Source organism: Schistocerca piceifrons, chromosome 3 (genome assembly GCF_021461385.2).
Source record: "Schistocerca piceifrons isolate TAMUIC-IGC-003096 chromosome 3, iqSchPice1.1, whole genome shotgun sequence".
NCBI classification, from domain to species: domain Eukaryota; kingdom Metazoa; phylum Arthropoda; class Insecta; order Orthoptera; family Acrididae; genus Schistocerca; species Schistocerca piceifrons.
In genome coordinates, this window is record NC_060140.1 from 803708854 (window position 1) to 803735976 (window position 27123).

The 27123-nt window shown below is 42.8% G+C and overlaps 1 protein-coding gene across 1 annotated transcript in view; it reads left to right on the forward strand.

The window, feature by feature from the left end:
- Nucleotides 1-27123, forward strand: part of LOC124788110 (transmembrane protein 198) — a 189278-nt gene that overhangs the window by 101127 nt on the left and 61028 nt on the right. Inside the window, exon 3 of the mRNA XM_047255232.1 lies at nucleotides 16065-16289. Coding sequence (XP_047111188.1) covers nucleotides 16065-16289 — 225 coding nt within the window. The remainder of the gene's footprint in view (nucleotides 1-16064; nucleotides 16290-27123) is intronic.

A 27123-nucleotide genomic window follows, 5' to 3' on the forward strand; every position in this document is an offset into this window, starting at 1 on the left:
TTGCAAATGGTCATCCTCGGGGCTTTGTTTTGAGCTGACTCTGGTCAATACATAGCCCGGAGGAAGGCCATTTGCAATAGTGGCCGAAACCTCGGACAATTTTATATATTGACAATGCGATCAGCAGCCCAGAAGAATTTTATCGACAATATTGAACAAGTACGTGTCTTCATTCTGAATAACAGATGGGCGACTGCAGATGCTGTGACAAACCGTATGCAGATTAGTATGGTTCTGCATATGAAATCATGCATAACAGGATAACAACTCGATGAAGAGTACAAGCGGAACTGTGGGAAAAACTGTCATCACCTACTAGACTCTTATGCTAGCGAAGGCGAAACGTTTGTGAAACGTATCTTTACTGGAGATGAAACATGGAGTCATCACTTCGGATCAGAGAGCAAGTGCCAGAGCATAGAATGGAAGCACCCCAAATCTCCAGTCAAAAAGAAATTCAAGAGTCAACTTTCTGCAGGAAAAGTGATGCTCACAGTTTTTTGGGACTCACAAGGGCCAATCCTGGAACATCACCTGGAAAAGGGGTCGACAGTAAACAGTGGACGTTACACAGATAAGCTGTTAAACAAGTTGGCACCCGTAATTCGTAATACACGCAGAGGTCGATTATCGGAAGATGTTCTTTAGTTGCATGACAATGTGTGTTTACATACAGCCGCCCACAACCGCTCATACTTTTCAGACGGTGCGTTTCGAGGTGCTGGAGTGTTAGTCCCGATTTCGCCCCGTTACATTACCATCTGTTTGGTCCACTTAAAGATGCTTTAAAATCCCGTCGATTCATCTCCGATCAAAAAGTGAAGGAAATGGTGCACACGTGGCTTGCTGTGCAACCAAAACCAATTTTTGCGCTGGGTATCTGAAAGCTTGTCCAAGTGGACCAAGTGCATTTTAAAAGCAGAGTGACTATGCTGAAAGAGGGTATTAACAAAAATTGTGTACTCTCGTTATAATAAGAGAGCTATTAAGAAAGTAAGGTTCGATCGGACGCGAAATGGGAACGGCAGTGAAAATCAAAAATGTTTTACTGCAGTTTGCTGTACCTTCCCGCTGCTTCTCTATACAGTCGCATCCAGCTTAAGACATCTGTCGTGGCGTGCTTTCCGCCAATTCTCTGCGCTGGTCTACTGCTCTTTATCGGTGGCAAAATATTGTGTTCATAGCCAGCGGTTCATGTGAGCAGAGGTGAACATCAGAGGGAGCCAGTCTGGCAGCATGGTGGGTGATCAAACACTTCCCATCGAAAACGCTGCAGGGGCTTCCTCATTGCCCTTGCAGTGAGCGGCGGAGAATTTATTGTCCTGAAGGAGGAAATACATGACAGATACGTTACGTGACGTTGCACAGAAATCAGGAGAAACCTCTCAGCGGGTACCCTTACTTGGCGGGAGACACTATTGTTCTAGGCACCTTTATGTGCTCACTGTGTGCTCGGAACTTACAAAAGCGACGTGACGCCATCGACAGGTACACAGAGACACTGCCCAACATATCTGTGCAAAGCTCCATCGGATTTTCACTGCCGTTTCCATTTCGCGACCAATCGGATCTTACTTTCCGAATATCCCTCGTAAATTATAAAAAAATTGATTGCACATACGTATTATCTTACTCTCGTATAAATTTACAAATTTCTCGGATGACTTTCAGCAAATAAAGGAGCATAAAAACTATGAGCTGGAATGGCAAAGGGTTCCTGAGAAATCACATGTTACTTTTCTGTTTCTTGCCTATGTGGATAGGCTTGTATTCTGATCGTCTGAGAATAAAATTCCATCGCAGTAAAGGAGCCCATTTACTGGCCGACGTTGGCTGCTGCCTAAAACTCATCTGAGATGATTCGAGCGTCCACAAGCAGGACGGCTAAACCAAAGGAAGTTGAGTAAGCAAACACAGAAAAGATAAAACATCCTCCCCCCCCCCCACCCACTCACACACACACAAACACACATATACAGACTAGGAAAAAAAGACCAACTTTTACGAACGCAGGCAAAAATTATTGTACGAAACACCATTTATATGCTCACATAACCATAACCTGCTGGCTTGTGTTCACAATTAGAGTACTAAATAGAAAACTGACAATGCCGAATGCACGTTTCTATTTTCTTTCGTCCAAAATTTGGTGTTGTCAAAATTATGAGAGTTTGTTATCATTATAGTTCTCACAACAACTGCGTGACACATTTACTTCTAAAATTTTTGGACGGAAGCTTTCCAAAAGCTGTATTTCTCCGAATGGCAATTTCTTGGAAGGTTATACTAAAGCAATGTAGGGGAAAGTACGGTAAGACTTGTTATTGGGGTGAAATTGGGTATTTCGTACGGACGTCACTGTTTATGCCCTCTGGTGGAAAATTACAGAATTACAGTCTACTATCCTTTTTCTATTTGTTTTAAGTGGGCCTCCTTCCTCCCCTATAGCCCTACCTTTTCCTCTCCAAAATTGCCGCCATCCTCTAGTGTCGACGCAGCACGTAAAGCAGGGTGCTGTTAGTAGCAAAACTCATTGCCATAAATCGAAATTAAAAGCGGAGGCATACTCTGCTATGCCTCAGGGGGCGACGACACACTACTCAGAAATACACCTCTCTCTGCTGGTGTGAAGCAACTATCCGGGCCACGGACGTGGCGGTTCGCACATGCCAAGGCACCGACGGGGCTTGCATTGTTGACGATACCAAGGAACATCTGCAGTACGCGCATGCGTATGCTTTCCGGTTGAATAAAACGGAAATTAATGTCTCTTGCTTCCTTACGCAGAATTTGTCACTTAGCACCACTATCAGCGATGACAACTCGCAACAAATTGAATCGAACTTCACTAAACAACTCGCTACGATCACGTTTAATGTTCGCATTAGCTCAAACGGTCCAAGTGGCTCTAAGCACTATGGGACTTAACATCTGAGGTCATCAGTCCCCTAGACTTAGAACTACTGAAACCTAACCAACCCAAGGATATCACATACATCCATGCCCGAGGCAGGATTCGAACCTGCCCGTTGCACTAGCTACGGCATTTACAGAACAGTGCTCAGAACATACTGAACACTCAATGGCTGTGGGAGCGTACGTGACGTAGGGGTGCAGAACAAGCCTAAACTCGTCCGCCATCTTTCGTGACTCCAATTATAATTAAGAAGAAAGAGCGACCATATTGGCATGTTGTTGCTGCTCAGCTCACAGGTCTGTTTAGACAAGTTTACTTTACGATTTCAACTAATGTTCTATTGTTTTTGAACTGCGATTTTTTCATAAAATCTCAATAATCAGGAATATCAGATGATTAGTAAGTAATTATACACTAGCAAACAATAGGGATTTGGTTCAACAGTAGCGTGCTCTTGTTTCGTTTCTATATCTGCAATCGGGGTAAGACCAACTACATTGCCCCACCATACAAAATAGCACTACAAATTTCATTTTGCAGTGTCAAATATGCTAAGAACTTACCAGATGAACCCAAATAGACTATCATGGAGCCGAGAGAGCCTGGAAGGTGCAATGGACGAAGTATTGTCGTGTAGGAGGGGTTACATGAAAGTGATAAGACCCTTTAAAATTTCACAAAGGATCTTATAAGATTAAAAAAGACTTGGACAAATTGCCTTCTAAGAAAGCGGCAGTTAAAGGACGTTTATGGCCATGTTGTACTGTGTTATGCCACTTTGATCTGTGTATAGCGGCGTGGCAAGACGTGACTCTAATCTGTATACTGACAATCGTCAAATTTTAGTCCCAGATGTGCACAATCTACGCATCCGACTAAAACAGATATACACAGGTTACATGCCCCTATTACGTCATACACACTCTGTCAAACTGCTCTCGTCAATAGTGTTGCAATGCGTTGATGTGGTGAATGGGCTACACACTTTAGTATCGGTACTTCTCGTTATAGTAATTAGGATTTGATTATCATAGGCACATTGCACGCTATCTGAATCATAAACACGCTCGCTCAAGTGGGTTACTGACAACAACAGATCAACAACTCTCAGTGAAATAACGTACGTTATAACCCGTAATTTGTGGCAACTAAGGCGTTATTATTCATAATTTAAATGATTAAAACCTCTTAACGACAGAAAACAACTTTATAACCCGAAATAACTATAGCTGTCTCTGGTTATTTACGTTATTCACGCTAACGATCGTTGTAGTTTACTACGCGAAAATCTTTCACTCACTACCAAAAAAGAAAATCACCTAAAAACGTGTAATAAATATTTCCTGTGACCAACGTTTCACTTACTTACGGTAAATCTTAATTTCGGGCACAAGTTTTCAGTTAAATTTAATAAACCGTTTCTTATTACAATAGTAACATAGCAACCAAAGTTATAATTTCATTGCAAACCAGCGATATAACGATAGCTGTCTCTGTGACACTATTTAAGTTCTGTAAGCATTATTTCTTATCGTCCCCTTTCCTTATTTCTTTGTCTTTAAATCCTTGAAATAATCGTTAAGTGAGTAAAGAAGTTAAAACCTTTGTCTTTTCTTAAATGAAGTCTAATTAAATCCTTTTTCTCTAATTACTGATTTTAGACCTTAAGGGGCTCCGGAAAGGCTCAAAATCATGAAAAGTTCAATTTTTACTTTTTTGCGTTTTCTGAATCTGCAGACTATTACCTTTTAATAGATATATAATTTATTCAAGTCCGAAGACTACAACTATTTTTAAATTTTTTTTGAAATGTGTTCTACATGGGCGTGACCCACTGTGGCGCTGTTAAACTGCTGTCAAATGGTGTTATTATTAACGTCCGTGTTCATCAGGTACATTTTAGTGATGTGAGATAAAGTATGTGTTGTGGCTAACCTGTGATGGTTCAATATATATCGCTGGTGTGATTGTCGATTGTTTCATGTTTATTTACTCTGTCGTTATATCGAAAATATTCGTAATTAATTCTGTTTCTTGAGTCTCTGTTTTGTTTAAGTATAATAATGAGTAAAGTTATTAGAAATCCTCTGAAGGCTTTTAAGAAAAGGAGACATGTTGGAAAGCCAAAGGTATGTGTTATTACTGTAAACAATAAAGACGATAACCAAGTGAGTGAACCGAACCTCTCAAGTACACCTGCCCATAGCAGTCAAAGTGGGAAAGAAAATACTTCACAGAAGAAGCTTGGTTCAATGAGCGAAAACTATGAATGTTTTATGGGCGAATCGGATGTGAATGAAATATTTGATATGTCGGTTCTCAAAGGAATTTTTTCAAACTGTGTAAGATGTATTCATTGTAGTGAAGTTGGTCTGGAACTCTCCATAATAAAGCACGTAGGACTTGCTAGTGAAATACAACTGAAATGTGATAAGTGTTCATACATGACCACCTTTTGGAACAGTGTTGCAGTAACTGCAACTGAAGAAAATGGTAGCAAAATCTACGAACACAACAACGAGCGATGCTTGCTTTAGACAAGGAACGCCTTCGGGCTGCAGACAGGGCTGTAAAGAGTCTAGAAATACAAGCAAGAGTAAACAGGAGGAGGAACAAGAGGAAGCTGGAGGAGGAGTTTGCAGAGGATGAAGATAATCCATCCTATGGACCTGGAATGCGCTAAAAAGTTAATCCAATCTTTGTCGCTCGATTCCCAAAACTTTTATTTTCTCATACTAATTACATGTTTTCTAAGGATCTTCCAAACATATTTGTTTCAAACTTTCAGTAAATGTTACACAGTACCTTCTGCATAATTTAACACAGTCTTTTTCCAAAAAACTGCATATTTTTGAATATATAAATAAAAAATTGCAAAAAGAATGTTGTGAATTTTCATTACAATTGAAAAAAAATCATCTTTAATAACTGAACTAAAATTTTCTAAAATCCCTGTGTTAAGTTGTAGCCCATATTCCAATAAATAATCTGTAAAAAGTTCAACTTCCTACCGCAAATACTTTGTGAGGAAAGCTGTAATTTATAAGCGTTATTTTAACATTGCAAGTATAGGGCGTTCCGGAGCCCCTTAATAAAATCTGAATAAGACATTGATTCTTTGAGTCTAGCTCTCTGAAACCTGGAATAACTGACTTATCTTTGCAAGACTGACTTGTAACTACTTTTCATCAATGTAGCTCTCTATTATTTACGCGACATGCGTATCGTTCAGTGGGGATTCAATCCTTTCCACTGTAAAATTAGACTCCGAACTCAGAATTAAGTTTGATTTTTCTTTATTAGTCTCCATTTAGTATCTCACATACAACTTTGATGTGAACGAGTGACATTCAAAAACTCTAACCCCACGCAAATCGGTATAGGACAGGGAAAACAAAAACACGAACAAAAATCAAAAATCCTCCCTGCCACCACCACTTTTGTACTAACTTTAATTCAGCAATCAAGGCTCATCCATATCAGGTGTTGGCAATCGCGTCCCCTCTAACAGTCCCTAAATTAAATTTGCCACTCGCCCCCTTACCAAACAATGGAACTGAATATCGTCGATAACATTAATTGGTTCCGCTAGGGTACGAAGTCTATCTTCAAAGATTAGGGTCGCAAACCTTATGGGTGACAATAACTGTGTCCTCTTTTACACAAGTCGTGCAGATCCTGGTTCCTGGCTTTATAAAACGCCAACTGAGACTTAAACTCAATGGTACACAGAATCACAATTATTACGCTGCTAACCCTGTAGCGTATACTCAAAAATATACACCAACATAAACCGCTCCTACCACCTGGGGGGGGGGGGGGGGCGTCCAAAATCACACAAATAACACAACCGCTCAATTACCTTAGAGCGTTCGTGAATACGACATCCACCAACTTAAACCACAACGACTTCTAGGGTCTTGTGCGCACCAGGAATAGCACGAATCGCACTCGAAGTTCAGTCCAGTGACTGACTAACACATTCCAACATCAACTTCTCCAAAAATGGAACACAGCTTCACCGAAATTAGAGCGTAACTTTACAACAGCACGCTAGCCCGTTACTTCCTACACAACATGATCACTAATAAACTCGATCAACGCTATTGCAGCATCACTTAACCAATTCCTCCACATATTCGATCGTAGCAAAACTCTCTCCAGCGCTACGAACCAAAATAAACTCTAATCAATTACTACTTTCTCTCGCGGAGCAATACAGATTGAAGCTGAGGTACTGCTAGACACGTCTAACAAGTCACACTAAGTTCTGATCTACAATACCAACCGAATTCAATAAAACTTCTTGACGATATTCTCACAAAATTTGTTAGTCTCAGTCCCATCTATATCCGCGATCTATTGTTTTTTCCTGGTGACTGTCAGACACGATAATTGATTAGAGCTTGCACCTACCAGCTCTAGCGTAGGCTTCCCTAGCAAGACTCAAATCAGAGCTGAACTTCAAAATCCCAAAAACCATAGGGGAACAAATTTAGACAGTCACTTCACAATTCATTTGCTTTTAACAATTAAATGTAGGTTCTTCGGCGGCCTTCGTCTCTGTGAATAGCGGCCAGCTCTATGTGATGATATCTCTGGGTCGGACAACTGATGTCTGCTGCTGCCGGGCTAGGAGACCCTTTGCCGCAACATGGCATTGACGTTAGGCGTGTTCAAAAATGGCTCTGAGCACTATGGGACTTAACATCTATGGTCATCAGTCCCCTAGAACTTAGAACTACTTAAACCTAACTAACCTAAGGACAGCACACAACACCCAGCCATCACGAGGCAGAGAAAATCCCTGACCCCGCCGGGAATCGAACCCGGGAACCCGGGCGTGGGAAGCGAGAACGCTACCGCACGACCACGAGATGCGGGCATTAGGCGTGTTGACGTCGTTCCTATTCCACAGGTAGTACAAGCTGAGACTGAAATGTGACCCATCTTCCTGCTTTCTCCCCATCGCCTCCGAGTACAGTGACAGCCATCATACAGTGGGAACTTTAATGGTTGCTTTCACCACCTAACAGTTCTCAGACGCCATCTGTCACTATATCCAGCAGTATGTATTGCTGTTCAGAAAACTCAGTTTCCTGAAACATGTACCCCAACATTATGTAATGACCGTGCCCATTTGCAAAATATGTGCTTACTTGGAATGGTGTACTACTCACTACAATGTACATGGCCTATATGAACACTGGCCGTAGAAAGATCATAACTTACAGGGACCTGAGACGAATTTCACGCATTGTCAATGATAATCGGTTTCGAACCTTTCAAGACTTGCTGCTGTCATTGACTGCAAGTCCATCTCAGCCAGTTTCCAAGCTAACATTACAAACGGAACTGCATGAAATGAAATGCGTGCTTTGGTCGGGGTCTCGCAAAAATCCATTGCTCACAGCGGCACATAGACTACACATTTTCAGTGCTCAAGACAGTGGACAATACCTGACTGGAGTCGTGCGGAGTAATCCAGAATGTCACGATTTTGTCTCTTTCATATGATGTAAGGCACAGGCATTTAAGCTGCAGTGTGTGGATCGGCCGTTGTGACCGAACGGTTCAGTCCGGAACCGCGCTGCTGCTACGGCCGAAGGTTCGAATCCTGCTTCGGGCATGGATGTGTGTGATGTCCTTAGGTTAGTTAGGTTCAAGTAGTTCTAAGTCTAGGAAACTGATGACCTCAGATGTTAGGTCCCATAATGCTTAGAGCCGTTGGAACCATTTGCAGTGTGTGGTGGTTGAATATATTCTGCAAATCTTTCTGTGATATTTTGGCGTTGTACCATACCTTGGGGTAACTCATATACAGGGTGTTTCACTAAATGTGTTTGCCTCTGTAAGTTACGAAGTAATAGGAGACGGAAATATTTATTGCAGTAGGTCACCATAAGAAACGTTACACTGTCTGCTGAGCTATGAACGTAGTTTATTGTGTTATTATCCAAAGAGTTACAGCAAAAAGATACAATTTTTAATGGAACAGTAGTTGTTTCTATCATGCACTGGAAACAGTAACACTAGCTGTGGATACATCAATTTAAATTACATTCCTATCACTTTTAGTTTGGGAGCTACAACCCTTCAAAGTTTCAGGGGCAGATACCACTCGCTGTACATAATACATGGCTGTGTGATGCGTGATGGATGTTCCGGCGGTGGGAAGTTGATTTAAATGAGATGTTCAAATGTTTGTCCATGTTCCTGAATGCACACTGCAATGCGCCTTCTAAAGGATCTGCGGACGAGATGTAGCATTGTCGGTGTCACGGAGCAACATGCGTCCTCGATGCGCCATTTTAGATCATCTGGGGACGTGGGCTCCGTGACATAAACACGATCCTTTAGATATCCCCACAAAAAGAAATCTAATGGTGTTAAATCGGGCGACCTTGCGGGACCAAAATTGTGAACGTGGACTCATCCAAGAAATTACGCATGACCCATTCACAGAATGTAAGTCTCGCACTGAAATCGTTCACATGCAGCTCCTGGGTCAGTGACAGGCGAGGCGGTACGGGTGAAACCTGTGGCCGTGTACTATATGCCACACAGATGTGAGACTCACAACAGCGACTGCAGCAACGGCTCGTAAGCTGACATGAGGATTGTGGTGTACTGCAGCTAAGACAAACACCTCCGTTTCCTCACTTCTTGCAGTTCTTCGTCTGTTACTGTAGCGCATTACCAAACTGCCTGTTTCACGAAGTCGTTGTTCGGCACGTAAGAAGGTAATGGCTGCCGGAGCTCTACGCCTAGGATATCTCACGGCGTACGCCATGGCTGCTTCAAATGGCCTCGTGTCGGCACTCGCCGAGCATCAGCAACATGTCAACGTACTCGTTGTTCGTGTATGCCATCTTCATACTGTGGTATATTGAGCCCCGTTTGTTTGTGTGGCTCGAACTGTCGGGTATACGGCCGTGTGCGGCGACAGTCGGCAGTCTAACAGCGCATCGAGGAAGCTTCTCGCTCCGTGACACCGGCGACGTTACAACTCAGCCGCACCACATTTAGAAGGCGCATTGCGTTATGCGCAGCGTGTGTGGTGTCTGCCCCTGAAACTGAAGAGTTGTAGCTCCCAAACTAAAAGTGATAGGAATGTAATTTAAATTGAGGTATACACAGCTGGTGTTACTGATTCCAGTGAATGATAGAAACAACTATTGCTCCATTTAAAAAATTGTATATTTTTGCTGTAACTTTCTGGATAATAACACAACAAACTATGTTCATAGCTCCGCAGCAATGATCTCTATACAACCTGGATGTAGAAGTCTGGTCTCTGAGTATAGAACTGCAGCGTGTCTGCAGATTCGTGTGCTCTGCATCGTACACCATGTTGTAGTTTGGGAAACAAATTTGCATCGGGCTGTACGTGACGAAGAATTGGAGACTTATCTCTTGTCTTGAACTTTACGTCAACATATGATGTAATAGGCTCATGTGGGGCGGAATCGAAAAGTATTTTCTTTTCGTGTTCTAGTGACACATCTAAGCAGCCATGTTGTAGTTTGGCAAGAAACGAGATATGAGCATCTATGGCTGGCACGATCAGACAGCTGAAGTTCAACAACAAAAAAAAAAAAAATGGTTCAAATGGCTCTGAGCACTATGGGACTCAACTGCACAGGTCATTAGTCCCCTAGAACTTAGAACTAGTTAAACCTAACTAACCTAAGGACATCACAAACATCCATGCCCGAGGCAGGATTCGAACCTGCGACCGTAGCGGTCTTGCGGTTCCAGACTGCAGCGCCTTTAACCGCACGGCCACTTCGGCCGGCGAAGTTCAACATCCAGGTAGTATAGAGATCACTGCTCCGCAGGCAGTGCAACGTTTCTTATGGTGGCCTACCGCAATAAATATTTCCGTCGCCTATTACTTCGTAACTTACAGAGGCAAACACATTTAGTGAAACACCCTGTATGTCACAGCGAACGTGAATCCAGGTGTTTATTTCAACAGTCTCCGTGAACGAGAGTCGTCCTTTCTTCTGCTTCTTCGTGAAAAGTATGTTGTGGACACTCCAATCTTCCAAGATAAAGAAAGTGAAACTAACAGCCTTATGCAATGCAGAATTGACTGTTAGATGACACTTCAGGCAGACGTACCTGTATAAAAGGAGACGGGGAGTATTGTTTCACCAGTAAAGATGTAATAACACATATGTCAGGATAGCTCCATGACCTAGAACGTGGACTAGTCACTGGATGTCACCCGAGTAATACGTCCATCAGGGACATTTCAGCCGTTGTACAGCAGTGCTAGCCGATTGTTGATGATGTGATTGCGAAGCGGAAACGTAAAGGAACAATCACATATAAACCAAGACCGTCCAGACGGACAGGGACGGTCCGCGATTGTGGAAGGTGGTTATAAAACATCGCATGAAATCAGCAGGAAGAATCACTCGTGAGTTCCATAGTGCTACCAGCAGTCGAGATAGCACAATGGCTGCGCTAGTGAGTTATAAAGAATGGTGTACAATAGTCGATCAACTCCTCGTAAGCCACACATTTCTGTAGTCGATGCTAAGCGACACTGGAGATGATGTAAACAGCGATGCCACTGGACACCAGATGACTGGAAACGTGTGTCTGGATTGATGGATCGCGCTGTCCAGTATGGGAATTGACGAATGCCTGGAGAGCGTTATGCGCCATCATGTTTAGAGCCAGCACTGAAGTACGGAGAAGATGATATTATAGTATGGAGGTGTTTTTCGTGATTAAGGTGCGGTTCCGTTATCATACTTAAGAAAACAGTAAACGCGAAAGGGTATGAACACAATTTACAGCACTGTGTGCTGCATACAGTTGAAGAGCAATTCGAGGACTACTATTGTTTGTATCAGATGTTTCAAAATGAGTTTTCTTTTTGATGATGCAGGCTACAATAGCCTAAGAATTAACAGATGCTACTGAATTTGTTGAACAGTTACATGTTTTGTGACAAATTATTTATTACGTTTTAAATGAAAATATGTTTATGGTTTCTTTTTACATCCATGCCGACCATTTCACTTCCGATCTGTGTGAGGTTCAAAATGGTTCAAATGGCTCTGAGCACTATGCGAACTAACTTCCGAGGTCATCAGTCGCCTAGAACTTAGAACTAATTAAACTTAACTAACCTAAGGACATCATACACATTCATGCCCGAGGCAGGATTCGAACCTGCGACCGTAGCGGTCGCTCGGTTCCAGACTGTAGCGCCTAGAACCGCACGGCCACTCCGGCCGGTCTGTGTGAGGTATATCATATTTGTTTTTCTTTGTAAATATTTATTGCGTATTCTTGTTTTCCTGACATGTTGTACATTTGGAGGAAGTCCTCTCTGTGGATCTATTGGAACGAAAAGTACATCTAATCTAATCTAATCTACTCAGCCTGGCAGTGGACCCTGCCATGAAGCGGCATCAGTAAGGTAACGGCTTGTGGACAATAAAAATGGACTGGCTTTTCCAGTAATCTGACCTGAAACCGATGGAAAACATTTGGGATGATTTAGGTCGTCGACTTTGCTGCTGATCCCAGTGTCCAACATCATTAGCTTCTCTAGTTTCGGCTCATGAGAAAGAATATTCTGCCATTCGTCCACAGACAGTCAGACACCTTATTGGAAGTGTACCCAGCAGAATTGAAGCCATCATAAAGGCGAAGGGTGGACACATCGCATATTAGTGGCCAGTAATAGGCGTCTGGATACTTTTGATCAGATAGTATACAACCGTGGTTTGTCGAACACTCGGGGATCCTATCACACCTCTGCTGGCCGATTAAATCACCTGATCTTAATTATGCAGGAAATGTCTGGGGCTATGCTGAACAGTGGGTCGTGCGACTAGGGCCTTCCGTCAGGTATACCGTTCGCCGAGTGTAAGTCTTTCGATTTGACGCCACTTCGGCGACTTGCGCGTCGATGGGAATGAAATGATGATGATAGGACAACACCCGGTCCCTGTGCGGAGAAAATCTCTGACCCCGCCGAGAATCGAACCCAGGCCCTTAGGATTGACATTCTGTCGCGCTGACCACTCAGCTACCGGGGGCGGACGACAAGTAGCAATCAGCATCACCAGAAACTGATAGTTTCATGGGGTCTGATCATTAATGAGTGGCTTCAGCTGAATATGGCAGACCTCACTGAATATAGCATACCTCATGGGCCCTCATCCTCGCTGAAATGAGGACGTTATGAAGGCTAGAGATGGTGTTTCACAGTATAGTCGGTACAGAATCCATGGCTGATAGATGGGCCGGCGGCAGGGCACGTGTGGATGGAGCGGTAGTAGTGGGGGCTACAGGCAGGCGTTGTAAGCGAAATGCCGAGCGCTGGAGGAGAAGTGCCGTTGTAAACTGAAGACTACCCTCACATTATTTGTACTAATGGGCCCCTCCATGTCCACACTTGAACGGTGACCATTTAAAAAGATAAATTGTCACCTCTGCTTTCGTTAATATCTAGCAAGAATTCCTCGGAAAATGCAGCGATTTATTTTCACCTGGCTCCTTAACCAGTTATAACTTTCAGAGAAGCGTCACATTTCTTTGCGTGCCATTTTAAAATCTGCTTCTTTTGCCAAAACACAGTACGCAGTCTCACCTCACTAACATGCTGTGCAGAAACAATTGTGAGAGAATTCTGAAAAAGTGGTTTATTAAGTCAGGAACTCAGGAAAAATGTCAGTAGCTTATGAAAAAAGCAGATCTTCAGTACAAAAAAACGTGTAGTGTCTTCACTTACGTTTTTGCAAAACCCATAGCATTTCTCGTTCCATCAGCTATCGATGGCCTCTAAAATTACACTACTGGCCATTAAAATTGATACACCAAGAAGGAATGCAGATGATAAACGGGTATTCATTGGACAAATATAATATACTAGAACTGACATGTGATTACATTTTCACGCAATTTGGGTGCATAGATCCTGAGAAATCAGTACCCAGAAAAACCACCTCTGGCCATAATAACGGCCTTGATACGTATGCCTGGGCATTGAGTCAAACAGAGCTTGGATGGCGTGTACAGGTACAGCTGCTCATGCAGCTTCAACACGATACCACAGTTCATCAAGAGTAGTGACTGGCGTATTGTGACGAGCCAGTTGCTCTGCCACCATTGACCAGACGATTTCAATTGGTGAGAGATCTGGAGAATGTGCTGGGCAGGGCAGCAGTAGAACATTTTCTGTATCCAGAAAGGTCCGCACAGGACCTGCAACATGCGGTCGTGCATTATACTGCTGAAATGTAGGGTTTCACAGGGATCCAATGAAGGGTAGAGCCACGGGTCGTAACACATCTTAAATGTAACGTCCACTGTTCAAAGTGCCGTCAATACGAACAAGAGGTGACCGAGACGTGTAACCAGTGGCATCCCATACCATCACGCCGGGTGATACGCCAGTATGGCGATGACGAATACACGCTTCCAATGTGCGTTCACCGAGATGTCTCCAAACAAGGATGCGACCATCATGATGCTGTAAACAGAACCTGGATTCATCCGAAAAAATGACACTTTGCCATTCGTGCACCCAGGTTCGTCGTTGAGTACACCATCGCAGGCGCTCCTGTCTGTGATGCAGCCATGATCTCCGAGATGATAGTCCACGTTGCTGCAAACGTCGTCAAACTGTTCGTGCAGATTGTTGTTGTCTTGCAAACGTCCCCATCTGTTGACTCAGGGATCGAGACGTGGCTGCACGATCCGTACAGCCATGCGGATAAGATGCCTGACATCTCGACTGCCAGTGATACGAGGCCGTTGGGATCCAGCACGGCGTTCCGTATTACCCTCCTGAACCCACCGATTCGATATTCTGCTAACAGTCTTTGGATCTCGCCCAACGCGAGCAGCAATGTCGCGATACGATAAACCGCAATCGCGATAGGCTACAATCTGATCTTTATCAAAGTCGGAAACGTGATGGTACACATTTCTCCTCCTTACACGAGGCAGCACAATAACGTTTCACCAGGCAACGCCAGTCAACTGCTGTTTGTGTATGAGAAATGGGTTGGAAACTTTCCTCATGTCAGCACGTTGTAGGTGTCGCCACCGGCGCCAACCTTGTGTGAATGCATTGAATAGCTGATCATTTGCCTATCACAGCATCTTCTTCCTGTCGCTTAAATTTCGCGTCTGTAGCAGGTCATCTTCCTGGTGCAGCAATTTTAATGGCCAGTAATGTACATTCTTTTATCGAAAAAATGTGTAATTAGTGGAATAACACAGTAGATAGTAATGATGTGGAAAAATACTCTGCTCCTTGCTTGTTGTTATCATTTGCAAAATCGCAGTTCGATATCTGAAACCGCTTATGAAATATGAGGAACGTTGTGGATATTTCACTCTGGCCTCATCACTGGCGCGGCGCGATCTCAAATGAGTGTTCTATGTCAAAAAAATGTTCAAAATGTGTGTGAAATCTTATGGCACTTAACTGCTAAGGTGATCAGTCCTTAGGCGTACACACTACGTAACCTAAATTATTCTAAGGACAAACACACACACCCATGCCCGAGGGAGGACTCGAACCTCCGCCAGGACCAGCCGCACAGTCCATGACTGTAGCGCCTAAGACCGCTCGGCTAATCCCGCGCGGCGTTCTATGTCAGATCAATTTTCTCAAGATTGGTGACAGATAAATAGCTCTACCCAAGTCTAAAGAAAAATTCTATATGTTAGCTACATTTCATATGCTACAAAGTATTATGTAATATGCACCAAATGCAAAATCATAGCGACCTCTATTTTTAATTGCAAACACTTCCGAATTTCGCGCAGTGTCTTACTTCCAGGTAAATATCACAACAACTATGATCATTAACGAAATGATGGGCACATCATCATGAACCTGACATATAAAGCTATAAGTAAAGCAAAAATGTACTTTTTTTGTTTTACAGAATAGTTTCTGTAAGATCGTTTGAGAAGGATTGCAGGTTGTGCGCCTCGCTGACCGGCCGAAAGGTGGAAAACAGCTGTCGGCCTCTCTGCGCATCGGCCACCGTATCCTGCGTGGACTCAATTGGCGCGATGTCTCTTGGGGGGTGTCTGGTGTCTGTCGTTCTGTGCTGTTACGAGGAGAGTGTGTCTGAGGCGGTCGGTGTTTGGCTGGCAGGCGTGGCGCTGGCGGCGGGCCTGCTGTTCGGGCTGGTGACGATGCTGGTGCAGTACGTGGGCCTGTTCATGACGGGCCTGCACACGGGCCTCTTCTGCGCCGTGGCGGGGCTCGCCGTCGCCGACCAGCTGCTGGGCTGGGCGCCGCCCTCCGCCTGGGCCGCCGCCGCCTCGCTCCTCATCGCCGGGCTCGTCTTCGCCGTGCTCAACCTCTACTGCCAGAAAGGTGCGTCCAGGCCTCGGTATTGCCCGCGGCCCACTGGCTCCTATACATAACCCTGAAAAAGAGGTCAAATGTTTTGCGAAATGGTACACATGATGTACATATACAGGGTGTAAACGGTATAAGGCGCCAAATTTATACAGATGGTACATCTCGGTGTACTTGACAAAAAAGTCTAATGACATTTTCTTGTTACATGTACTTTATTTTTGTATTATTAAAACCTAATGTTCGTAGGATAGATAGTATACGCATTTCTGATTACGTAGTCAGTAACCTCCCCCTCCCTTAACGACCTTAATGACAGTAAAAATTAAACTGCGTGTACCGAATGGAAATTTGGGAAAAGCAATCGTCACTGAAGTCAATCTGTCGGTAAAGAGGGAGGAAAGGGTTACATCTAAATGAAAGGAAAAATGCAAATGAAACTGGTGGAAATTAATTTTGAAAAGGGGTACAGTTAATAAAGAAAGTGAATGTGCGGTCGTTACGTTAACAGTTAACTGGCGTTAATTATATATTTGAGATTTGGGGAAAATTACGGTCGCCAGTCCTATGGACAACTACTATAGTAACTGAAAACGAAAGGTTATTGCACATATAATTAGCACTAAAATTGTGGCAACTGAAGGTTGACACGTGTTGTGTGAAAACTGAATGTTTGTCAGAATTAATAAATTTCGCTACACTCTGACTTAATTTAGCAAAAGAATTAATAAAACCGAAAAATTGAAAGTTAATTTAGTGACTGAAATTAATAGTGAACTTTGTTTCTGGAGCACTACGAAATTCAATAAAATAAGGCTAGTCTTGGGCTACCTCAACAATCATTTCAAAAGCTACTTGAATCTACGCAATTTATAAATAAGAGATTTAACTTTGAACTTGAATTAAATGATTCTGAACAATTAACAATAGTAAAATTTAGTACATAACAAGCTGAGCTGCAGTCACAGGTAAGCAAAAATTTGGTAACAAAACTCGCACTCTTAATTTGTGCTTGTGTAATCTAAATATTGTAGCCAGCTATGAATACCTTAACTGAACTTTGAAATTAAAGCAGTGAAATCGAATGATATTACTTTAATGCTGGTGTTTGAATTTCAACGACACTTGGGTTCATTCCAGAAAAGGAAGGGACCATGCTTGGTAATGCAATTGGGACAATGAGCAACAAAGGTTCGTGCTACGTTGCTGTAATTTTGTGATGCAACAATTTTAAAAGCTGAGGTCTGCCATACAGTTCTAAAACTTTACGTGCTTCCAGTCTTCCTTGCTGGTTCACTGAAGGTTTGAAGTCGTCGATCGAGGAGGTGGCGACAGTCACTCATTGTCGGCCGTCGCTGTTGCAGAAGCTGGATGCTGGCACACCTTCTTCTCGACACGGTCACCAGGCGAAACGGGCTCTTGATGTGCGCCAGCTAATGCTTCCCGTCCGCGACACCGTGTCAGAAACTATCATAGCAAGTCAAGCGCAATTACGTGCTCCACCGCCCTACTCCAGCCAGACTCCCTCTCTGCCCGCGCTCCATGCGGCGGAGTTAACACTACCAAAAATCCTAAACACTTTGGTTCTCCACACGACCTATTGATGTAATCGTTCGATAGCATAGTTTTCCCTAGGCCAGACCCAGCGTAAAAATACAAATAATATTTACAAAACAAACCAATTATACATCGACATAAATGCATATATATATATATATATATATATATATATAGTAAACCAATTACAATATATAAAGACACAGAAATGTCATATCTTCATGTAACAAAATAAGGAAAAAAATTTATAGTACAATAGATGGAAACAGGAGGACATGCATTTCCGGCGTTACAAGCCAACTGACAGTACACGGCATATCGAGCTTATTGCCTAAAATGACGGGGCGGCCAGAGAAAGGCAATGAGCCGACCAGAGGATTGAAATCACTAGACGTGTGCAACGACGTGGTCTGATAATCAGGTGGTACCGAAAAAAGGAATGTAAATCGTTTCTGGGTTGTCAAGAATGTGTAATTCGCTTTACGTGAATTGAATACAACCAGTCTGTTTCTCAACAAGTCGATAACGAAGGTCGTAGTAGTAATGACAAGCTAATATCAAACACAATGTATTTCCATTAGTACAAATTCAATCGATCACCAAGTACATAGTTGTGCATTAATTACAATCAACTGTTTCACCTTTTTACGGCAATGCCATAACGAATACTAAATTCACATTATTTTCCTTCTGTACAACAACATCGTAACGAAAAGAAAACCCATTACTTCGTTTCCTCTTACACCGATACTACAATAAATGTTCGAAATGACCACCATTCGCTTCTACACATGCTTCATTACGGCGAACCCAGTTTCGTCGCACTCGTTCACACACATGCACATTGGCCTTTATGGTATTGGCAGCATCTAAAACCTTCTGCGTCAATTCGTCCACATTATTTACTGGCTCGGCATAAACAAGTTCCTTCATATGGCCCCAAAAGTAAAAATCCAGTGGATTTAAATCAGGGCTGCGTGCTGGTCATCGACGTGAACCCGAACGCCCGATCCATCGTCCTGGAAATCGACTATCCAAAAATCTGCGCACTCTGTGACCAATGTGGGGTGGAGCACCATCGTGGAAGAACCACATGTTATGACGTATGCCTAACGGAATGTCTTCGAACAACGTTGGTAACAATGTTTCCTCTAGAACGTTCGGTAATAGTTACCATCAAACGTGCAGGTAAAACATAGGGCCCAATAATGTAATTGTCGAGCATGCCTGCCCACACATTTACGGAAAATCGTCGCTGAAAATGTGTTGCCACTACGTGGCGAGGATTGTGTACACTCCATGTGTGCATGTTATGGAAATTAGTTATTCCGTCGCGAGTGAAACACGCTTCATCTGTGACCAGTATTTTGATGACAAAATCATGCTGCGCACTGTGTAACAAAAACCACTCTGAGAATTCACGTCGTGGAGGGAAATCTTGTTCTTCCAATGCTTGTACGCGTTGAATGTGGTAAGGCCGCAGACGCTCCTCTTGCAAAGTGCGATGAACGACAGTGTGCGATATACCCACGTGGCGGGCGATGCTTCTAGTACTCTGAGAAGGATCCTCCTGGATGCGGTCCAGAATTCTTTCCTCAGCTTCCAACGTACGATGGGCGCGTTGTGGGCCTCTGCCTTCTGTGCGGGGCAGTAAAGAGCCAGTATCTCTCAATGTAAGGAAATTAAATACGTACTCATCAGTTGTATTCTGTCATGATGTAACAAAAACAGAAAGCATATCAGAACAGAAGATACGTTTCGCATACGGACGAAAATTTACAAAGGTGCAGATAACTACTGTACTTCATTAAGAAGTAAATGCATAATAATCGCATATACGTAGAGAATTACAATGATACAAACCTCTGGTGCACAGCAGCAAATGTCTTTCGTGCAGGAAGTCGTCGTTGTGGGAAGCGTTCTCGATAAATTCGTACAGCTGCCCTGGCAACATCTTTTGCCTCGCCATAAATTACGTGCATATCGCATAGTTCAGCTATAGTAAATCTCCTTTCCATCCTAACAGTTAACAGAGTTGCAATAACATCTGCACAGGTTACTCGCCTACTGTCGTCGCTTGGTGTGTTACAATGACGCAGCCACTCAGGCCGCAGTTGCCTGTGTGTTTACGATTTACGCTCGAGATGTCAGTACGCGCAGCGGGCAATAACAGGGACCGATTGCTTACGTACGTGCACGGCCAAGTATCTACACTCCTGGAAATTGAAATTAGAACACCGTGAATTCATTGTCCCAGGAAGGGGTCAGATACATCACATGATCACACTGACAGAACCACAGGCACATAGACACAGGCAACAGAGCATGCACAAGGTCGGCACTAGTACAGTGTATATCCAACTTTCGCAGCAATGCAGGCTGCTATTCTCCCATGGAGACGATCGTAGAGATGCTGGATGTAGTCCTGTGGAACGGCTTGCCATGCCATTTCCACCTGGCGCCTCAGTTGGACCAGCGTTCGTGCTGGACGTGCAGACAGCGTGAGACGACGCTTCATCCAGTCCCAAACATGCTCAATGGGGGACAGATCCGGAGATCTTGCTGGCCAGGGTAGTTGACTTACACCTTCTAGAGCACGTTGGGTGGCACGGGATACATGCGGACGTGCATTGTCCTGTTGGAACAGCAAGTTCCCTTGCTGATCTAGGAATGGTAGAACGATGGGTTCGATGACGGTTTGGATGTACCGTGCACTATTCAGTGTCCCCTCGACGATCACCAGTGGTGTACGGCCAGTGTAGGAGATCGCTCCCCACACCATGATGCCGGGTGTTGCCCCTGTGTGCCTCGGTCGTATGCAGTCCTGATTGTGGCGCTCACCTGCACGGCGCCAAACACGCATACGACCATCATTGGCACCAAGGCAGAAGCGGCTCTCATCGCTGAAGACGACACGTCTCCATTCGTCCCTCCATTCACGCCTGTCGCGACACCACTGGAGGCGGGCTGCACGATGTTGGGGCGTGAGCGGAAGACGGCCTAACGGTGTGCGGGACCGTAGCCCAGCTTCATGGAGACGGTTGCGAATGGTCCTCGCCGATACCCCAGGAGCAACAGTGTCCCTAATTTGCTGGGAAGTGGCGGTGCGGTCCCCTACGGCACTGCGTAGGATCCTACGGTCTTGGCGTGCATCCGTGCGTCTCTGCGGTCCGGTCCCAGGTCGACGGGCACGTGCACCTTCCGCCGACCACTGGCGACAACATCGATGTACTGTGGAGACCTCACGCCCCACGTGTTGAGCAATTCGGCGGTACGTCCACCCGGCCTCCCGCATGCCCACTATACGCCCTCGCTCAAAGTCCGTCAACTGCACATACGGTTCACGTCCACGCTGTCGCGGCATGCTACCAGTGTTAAAGACTGCGATGGAGCTCCGTATGCCACGGCAAACTGGCTGACACTGACGGCGGCGGTGCACAAATGCTGCGCAGCTAGCGCCATTCGACGGCCAACACCGCGGTCCGTGGTGTGTCCACTGTGCCGTGCGTGTGATCATTGCTTGTACAGCCCTCTCGCAGTGTCCGGAGCAAGTATGGTGGGTCTGACACACCGGTGTCAATGTGTTCTTTTTTCCATTTCCAGGAGTGCACTTCTCCAAAACCATTATCCTGAGACGAACTGTTTTTTCTGGGACAACGGTAGAAAATACGCAAACATGTTACTAGACTTTTTTGTCAAACATTGCGAGATGTGCCATCTGTATAATTTTGGCGCCTTATACCGTTTACACCCTGTATGTGACGTACATGTACAGACGAACAAATTATTACAGTTTCAGAAAAACTGGATGAATTATTCGAGTCAAAAAGCTTCACAAATAGAGCAAGTCTATAATGCTTTGTTCCACCTCTGGCACTTACGCAAGCAGTTATTTGCCTTGGCATTGATTGACAGAGTTGTTGGATGTTCTGCTGAGGGATATCGTGTCAAATCCTATCCAACTAGCGCGCCAGATCGTCAAAATCCCGCGCTGGTTGGAGGGCCCTGTCCATAATGCTCCAAACGTTCTCAGTTTGAGAGAGATCAGGCGACCTTGCTGGCCAAAGTAAGGTTGGGATGCAAGAAGACAAGCAGTAGAAACTCTAGCCGTGTATGGGCGGGCGTTATCTTGCTGAAATGAAAGTCCAGGTTGGCTTGCCATGAAGATCAATGGAATGGGGCGTAGAATATCGCCAGTTTACCATTGTGATATATACAGGGTGGTCCATTGATAGTGACCGGGCCAAATATCTCACGAAACAAGCATCAAACGAAAAAACTACAAAGAACGAAACTCGTCTAGCTTGAAGGGGGAAACCAGATGGCGCTATGGTTGGCCCGCTAGATTGCGCTGCCATAGGTCAAACGGATATCAACTGCGTTTTTTTAATAGGAATCCCCATTTTATCACGTACTCCTGTAGTACGTAAAGAAATATGAATGTTTTAGTTGGACCACTTTTTTCGCTTTGTGATAGATGGCGCTGTTAATAGTCACAAACCTATAAGTACGCGGTATCACGTAACATTCCGCCAGTACGGACGGTATTTGCTTCGTGATACATTACCCGTGTTAAAATGGACCATTTACCATTTGCTGGAAAGGTCGATATCGTGTTGATGTATGGCTGTTGTGATCAAAATGCCCAACGGGCGCGTGATATGTATGCTGCTCGGTATCCTGGACGACATTACCCAAGTGTCCGGACCGTTCGCCGGATAGTTACGTTATTTAAGGAAACAGGAAGTGTTCAGCCACATGTGAAACGTCAACCACGACCTACAACAAATGATGATGCCCAAGTAGGTGTTTTAGCTGCTGTCGCGGCTAATCCGCACATCAGTAGCAGACAAATTGCGCGAGAATCGGGAATCTCAAAAACGTCGGTGTTGAGAATGCTACATCAACATCGATTGCACTGAAACTTCCCCTTAGAAAAATTATACATGACTGTGCTTAAACTGACACACAATATTTTTAGCGCCACGCAATCTGACTTTCAATAATCTCTACAAAAGAGTGGCCCTGACTAACATTAACCTATACCTTTCACAAATCACTTACCTCACAAAAATCTTCGTTACTCGAACTACTGCAATACAGCGAGCGCCACTACTGCCAGCTAAATAAAAGATTCAAACTACTGAAGGCACTAACTACTGATAGGCATAGTTAGCAAATGAAAGATTTTGATAGAGAACAAACAATGTATTTACCTTAATAGTCATAATTGACATCCAGTCTTACAAATTTCATAACTCCGCCATCTCTCTCCCCACATCCACCACCGCTGGCGGCTCACCTCCAACTGCGTAACGCTACGCGCTGTTAACATCCAGCTGCCCAACACTACAATGGCAGATATTCCAACAACAATGCAAACCAGCCACAGACTGAACACAGCACATACAGAGCGCTATATGGCGTTACCAATATAAAAACTTAAACAGCCTACTTACATAGCCCCCATGCTCCCCACAAAAAATTTTACAAAAATGTTTTGGGCAGTGGCCAATAATGATTTGATAAAATTTTTCATAATTACAATAACAAATATATCAAATGCACACACTTATTGATACAATGTTGGTCAAAAGCTAAAATTTTCTCACAGTCCATAAAGACAGTCCAGTAAAATTGCAGTGTTTTTTTTTTCTCAAAGTCTGAGCAGTAAAAGAAATGCACACGGAAGTAGTGGATTTCCATGCAGTCTTGAAGTAGTGTTGTCCTTCCAACGGAAGGACAGTGCTGACTCTTGACATGCAGACAGGTAATGGGCCACAACAGAGGAAACCCACAACAGAGTCATTCGAAGTTTTGAAGAATATTGGTAGGTAGGTCATCAAAGAGCAGACCCACTATAGTCTTGGTAGAGAGTATGGTATTGGTGGGCCACCAAAGGTGCAGACCCACTGCAGTCCTTATAGAAATAATGGTATTGATGGATCATCAAAGGTGTAGACCCACTGTAGTCCTTGTAGAGATGGCCAGCAGCCATCTGCTGTGACTGTGCAGGTGCACAATCACCATCGAACAGTCTTGCAGACAATATAACATGTCCATAACCATCACTTGTGCACTCACACAGTTTTTGGAATTGTCCTTAGAACCAGCAATGCTGTTATCCAGTCCCTTGCTGAATTATTAACACACGTGCAAACACTAACAGTCCCTACTTCTCACATATTGTCCATATACTATGGCCAACAGAAACGTGTGCAGTGAAATGTAACTTACAAGTTACTTAATTTGATGAACTGGTGTCAATTACAATTTTATAACATAAGAATACAATAACAAAGGTATAAAATACATCATTAAAGAACATAATAGTACAAATAACATTTGTAGTAAAACAGGCTTTACAAAAGAATAGAAATAAACATGCACATCAGTGTTACAAGAATTATGACATAAGTACATACATAAAGATCAGAATAACTTTTGAAACATCAACTTCACATATGAGCAACAAAACAGAACAGATAAATAATGTCTAAACATCTTTACAAAGTAAATAACATAGTATTAGAAAAATTCTACAATGTAACTCATATCAACTAAACACATAAAGACAGGAAAAACACAAATATACAAGAGTACATAAACACATAGCAGAATAACACAAGAGGAAAGGGCAGGGTTTGTTTTCAGTGTAACATTTGGTACTGCAGTCCAACCTAAAACTTCATTCCATATATCTTTCCTCTTATTTCAACATTTGTTTCCACCAAAAAAGTTCTATCCAAGCATGCTTTCTGTACTTATATGTTCACACATTTCTTACCTCATTATTTATTTTCCATTATCTTACCTCATCATTTATTTCCAAGAAAATCCTACCTAAACCTGTTGTCCCTAAACCCTATTTTTTTTTGTTCATATCCTCTTTCAAAATACTTTTTTGGCCAAACCATTTTCTTATAGCTTCTCAATGCATTTCTTCCAATTCATCACAACTCGTTCTCTCATATAGCCTACCCCATCTTAAGCTAACTTAAATCTACTGAGCTCAGATGCTAAACTAAGGAACGAGGCAATGCAGCAGCACAAAACAATTAACACAAACAGCAATGATAAAAAATACAAATGGCAAAGCAAGCAGCATAAATTAGCAAAGCAAATGCAATATTACAACTAATATGAGCGAATGTGCAGCAACAAGAAAAATAAATCAGTAGTAAAACTGGCTTAAAAGAGTAATGTAAAGTGAAATTTATTAGCACTGTGCCTGGCAAACAGCAGCAGCAAATGCAATAACTTATCTCTGAACATGACATAGCTCAAGCAGAAAAAATATTACACTAAAGACAACAATCCAGACAAGGGAAATGTATATTCACATCTTAATGTCTATGTAATTAAAGTGGTGCACCACAAGAAGTTATTCTACCAAAAATATTACCATTTGAAAAGAAAATTATGTATGCAGTTCCTGTGAAGGGAAATGTCTTTGTGCTCACTCATTTTTTGGGAAGTGTATTACAAAATTAGTATTTACTGGATCTGTAGACAGAAAATATTTATATTAGTACATCTATAAAATTCTATTTTAACCAATGCTGCAGTGCAGCTAGAAACTAGATATTAAACAAAATGAGTAAATAAATACATAAGGCAAGCCATATGGCATTTCTCTCAACTAGCAAGACAATAGCCATGAAATGTTTCTCATCGTTTCATTTGGCATTTTAGTAAATATCATAAATTAAGAACTCCACAGTATAATCATATGTTTTCAAGTTTCAGCGTGTCGTATTTGTGATGCTTTCTACAAAGGAATATCAATAGCGAGGATAATGGCCTCCATTTTTTTTTCTACCTGTACCTCTGAAAAGGCACACACTAATGGCTTTTTCTCCAGGCGTCTGACACAGCTGGGTGCCCACGACGCATTACGTGCAGGTGGTCACTTAACGTTCTTACGAAAATATTTACAACAGCAGTTTCCGCTACAGTGACAGTCTCATATAAAAATATTTCACAGGTCAAGAATTTGCGTTACAAATCTGTAGAAACAAAATCCTATTGACATAACAGAGTCCAAAAAATTTTCGTCGGCATTGTAATACATTCATGCATTTACATACATTTCATAACTCTTAAAGTACGATTCTTGGTTTCCAACAACCTTTTTCACAAACCAGAGTCCCTAACCACTACTCATTATTCCTTATCTTATTCGTCGACACTTCTTCAATATTTCATCATAACAGATACGTAGCATACTCAAATAACTCATATAGCATCAGCTTATTGATCATAAACATACCGCAACAGCATAATACACATAGTCATCGTAATAATAACATCATAACACCTCAGTCAACTCTCAAAATCGTCGTAGCTTCCTCCAATAATTTCAAAACCTAAAAAAATTCTCTGCTCATATCAAAAGTGTCATCTGCCTCAAACGTACTTTAAAAATCGTGATCCCATACCAAATATATCATTCAAAGCTCTCATAATATCACAATGGGTCTGACAAAATATGAACAGTTCACAAAGTACAGACAAAATACAATTTCGTAAGTGTGAAATTATCCAACTGTGTAATTGCGTAAACATGTGTCACTGACGTAGTAAAAAAGTTTGTCTCTCTCAGTTAAATGATCAGATAGCTATGTAATTTATGTAATAGAGGAATATGGTACCGATGTGTAAAGTTGTATAAGCAAATACCATATTAGCTAGGGCTCCTTGTGCTTGCCAAACACATGGTACACAAAGTAGGCGTGTACCCCCCTGAGGATAAATGTAATTATATCCTCAAGTGTTACAGATTACAGCAATGGAATGAAATGTATCACGGAAAACTTTCTTTGTAATTCAAAAATCTTGAAAACTAAATGGTTTAAGTACAAAATTAATCACTCAAATGCGTGTCCTGTAGCGCTAAATGTGCGTCTTGCTGTAAGATAATTCTGTGGAACTGTCGTAGTTATCGTCCTCTGTAAGCAAAGTTCTGCTGAAGTCAATGTACTTACCTCATCATAAACGAAAGTGAAATGCTTTGCGTATAGATACCGTAGTTATTACGTACCTTACCGTGATCAAGAAAGTACTATAATGTAACGTATTGTTGTGCTATGAAAAAGGCTGTCTCATTGTAGCTATACCACAAAAGTTACTACTAAAACATGTTTTACTTTCCAGAATAATACAGAAAAACTGTGCAGATATAAAACAGATACAGCGCAAAAGCAACATTGTAAATTGTCACTCATTAGTAGTGTTGTGATAAAATCGTGTAGCTGTCACTTAAACTAACCACTGTGTCATCTGGTATCTC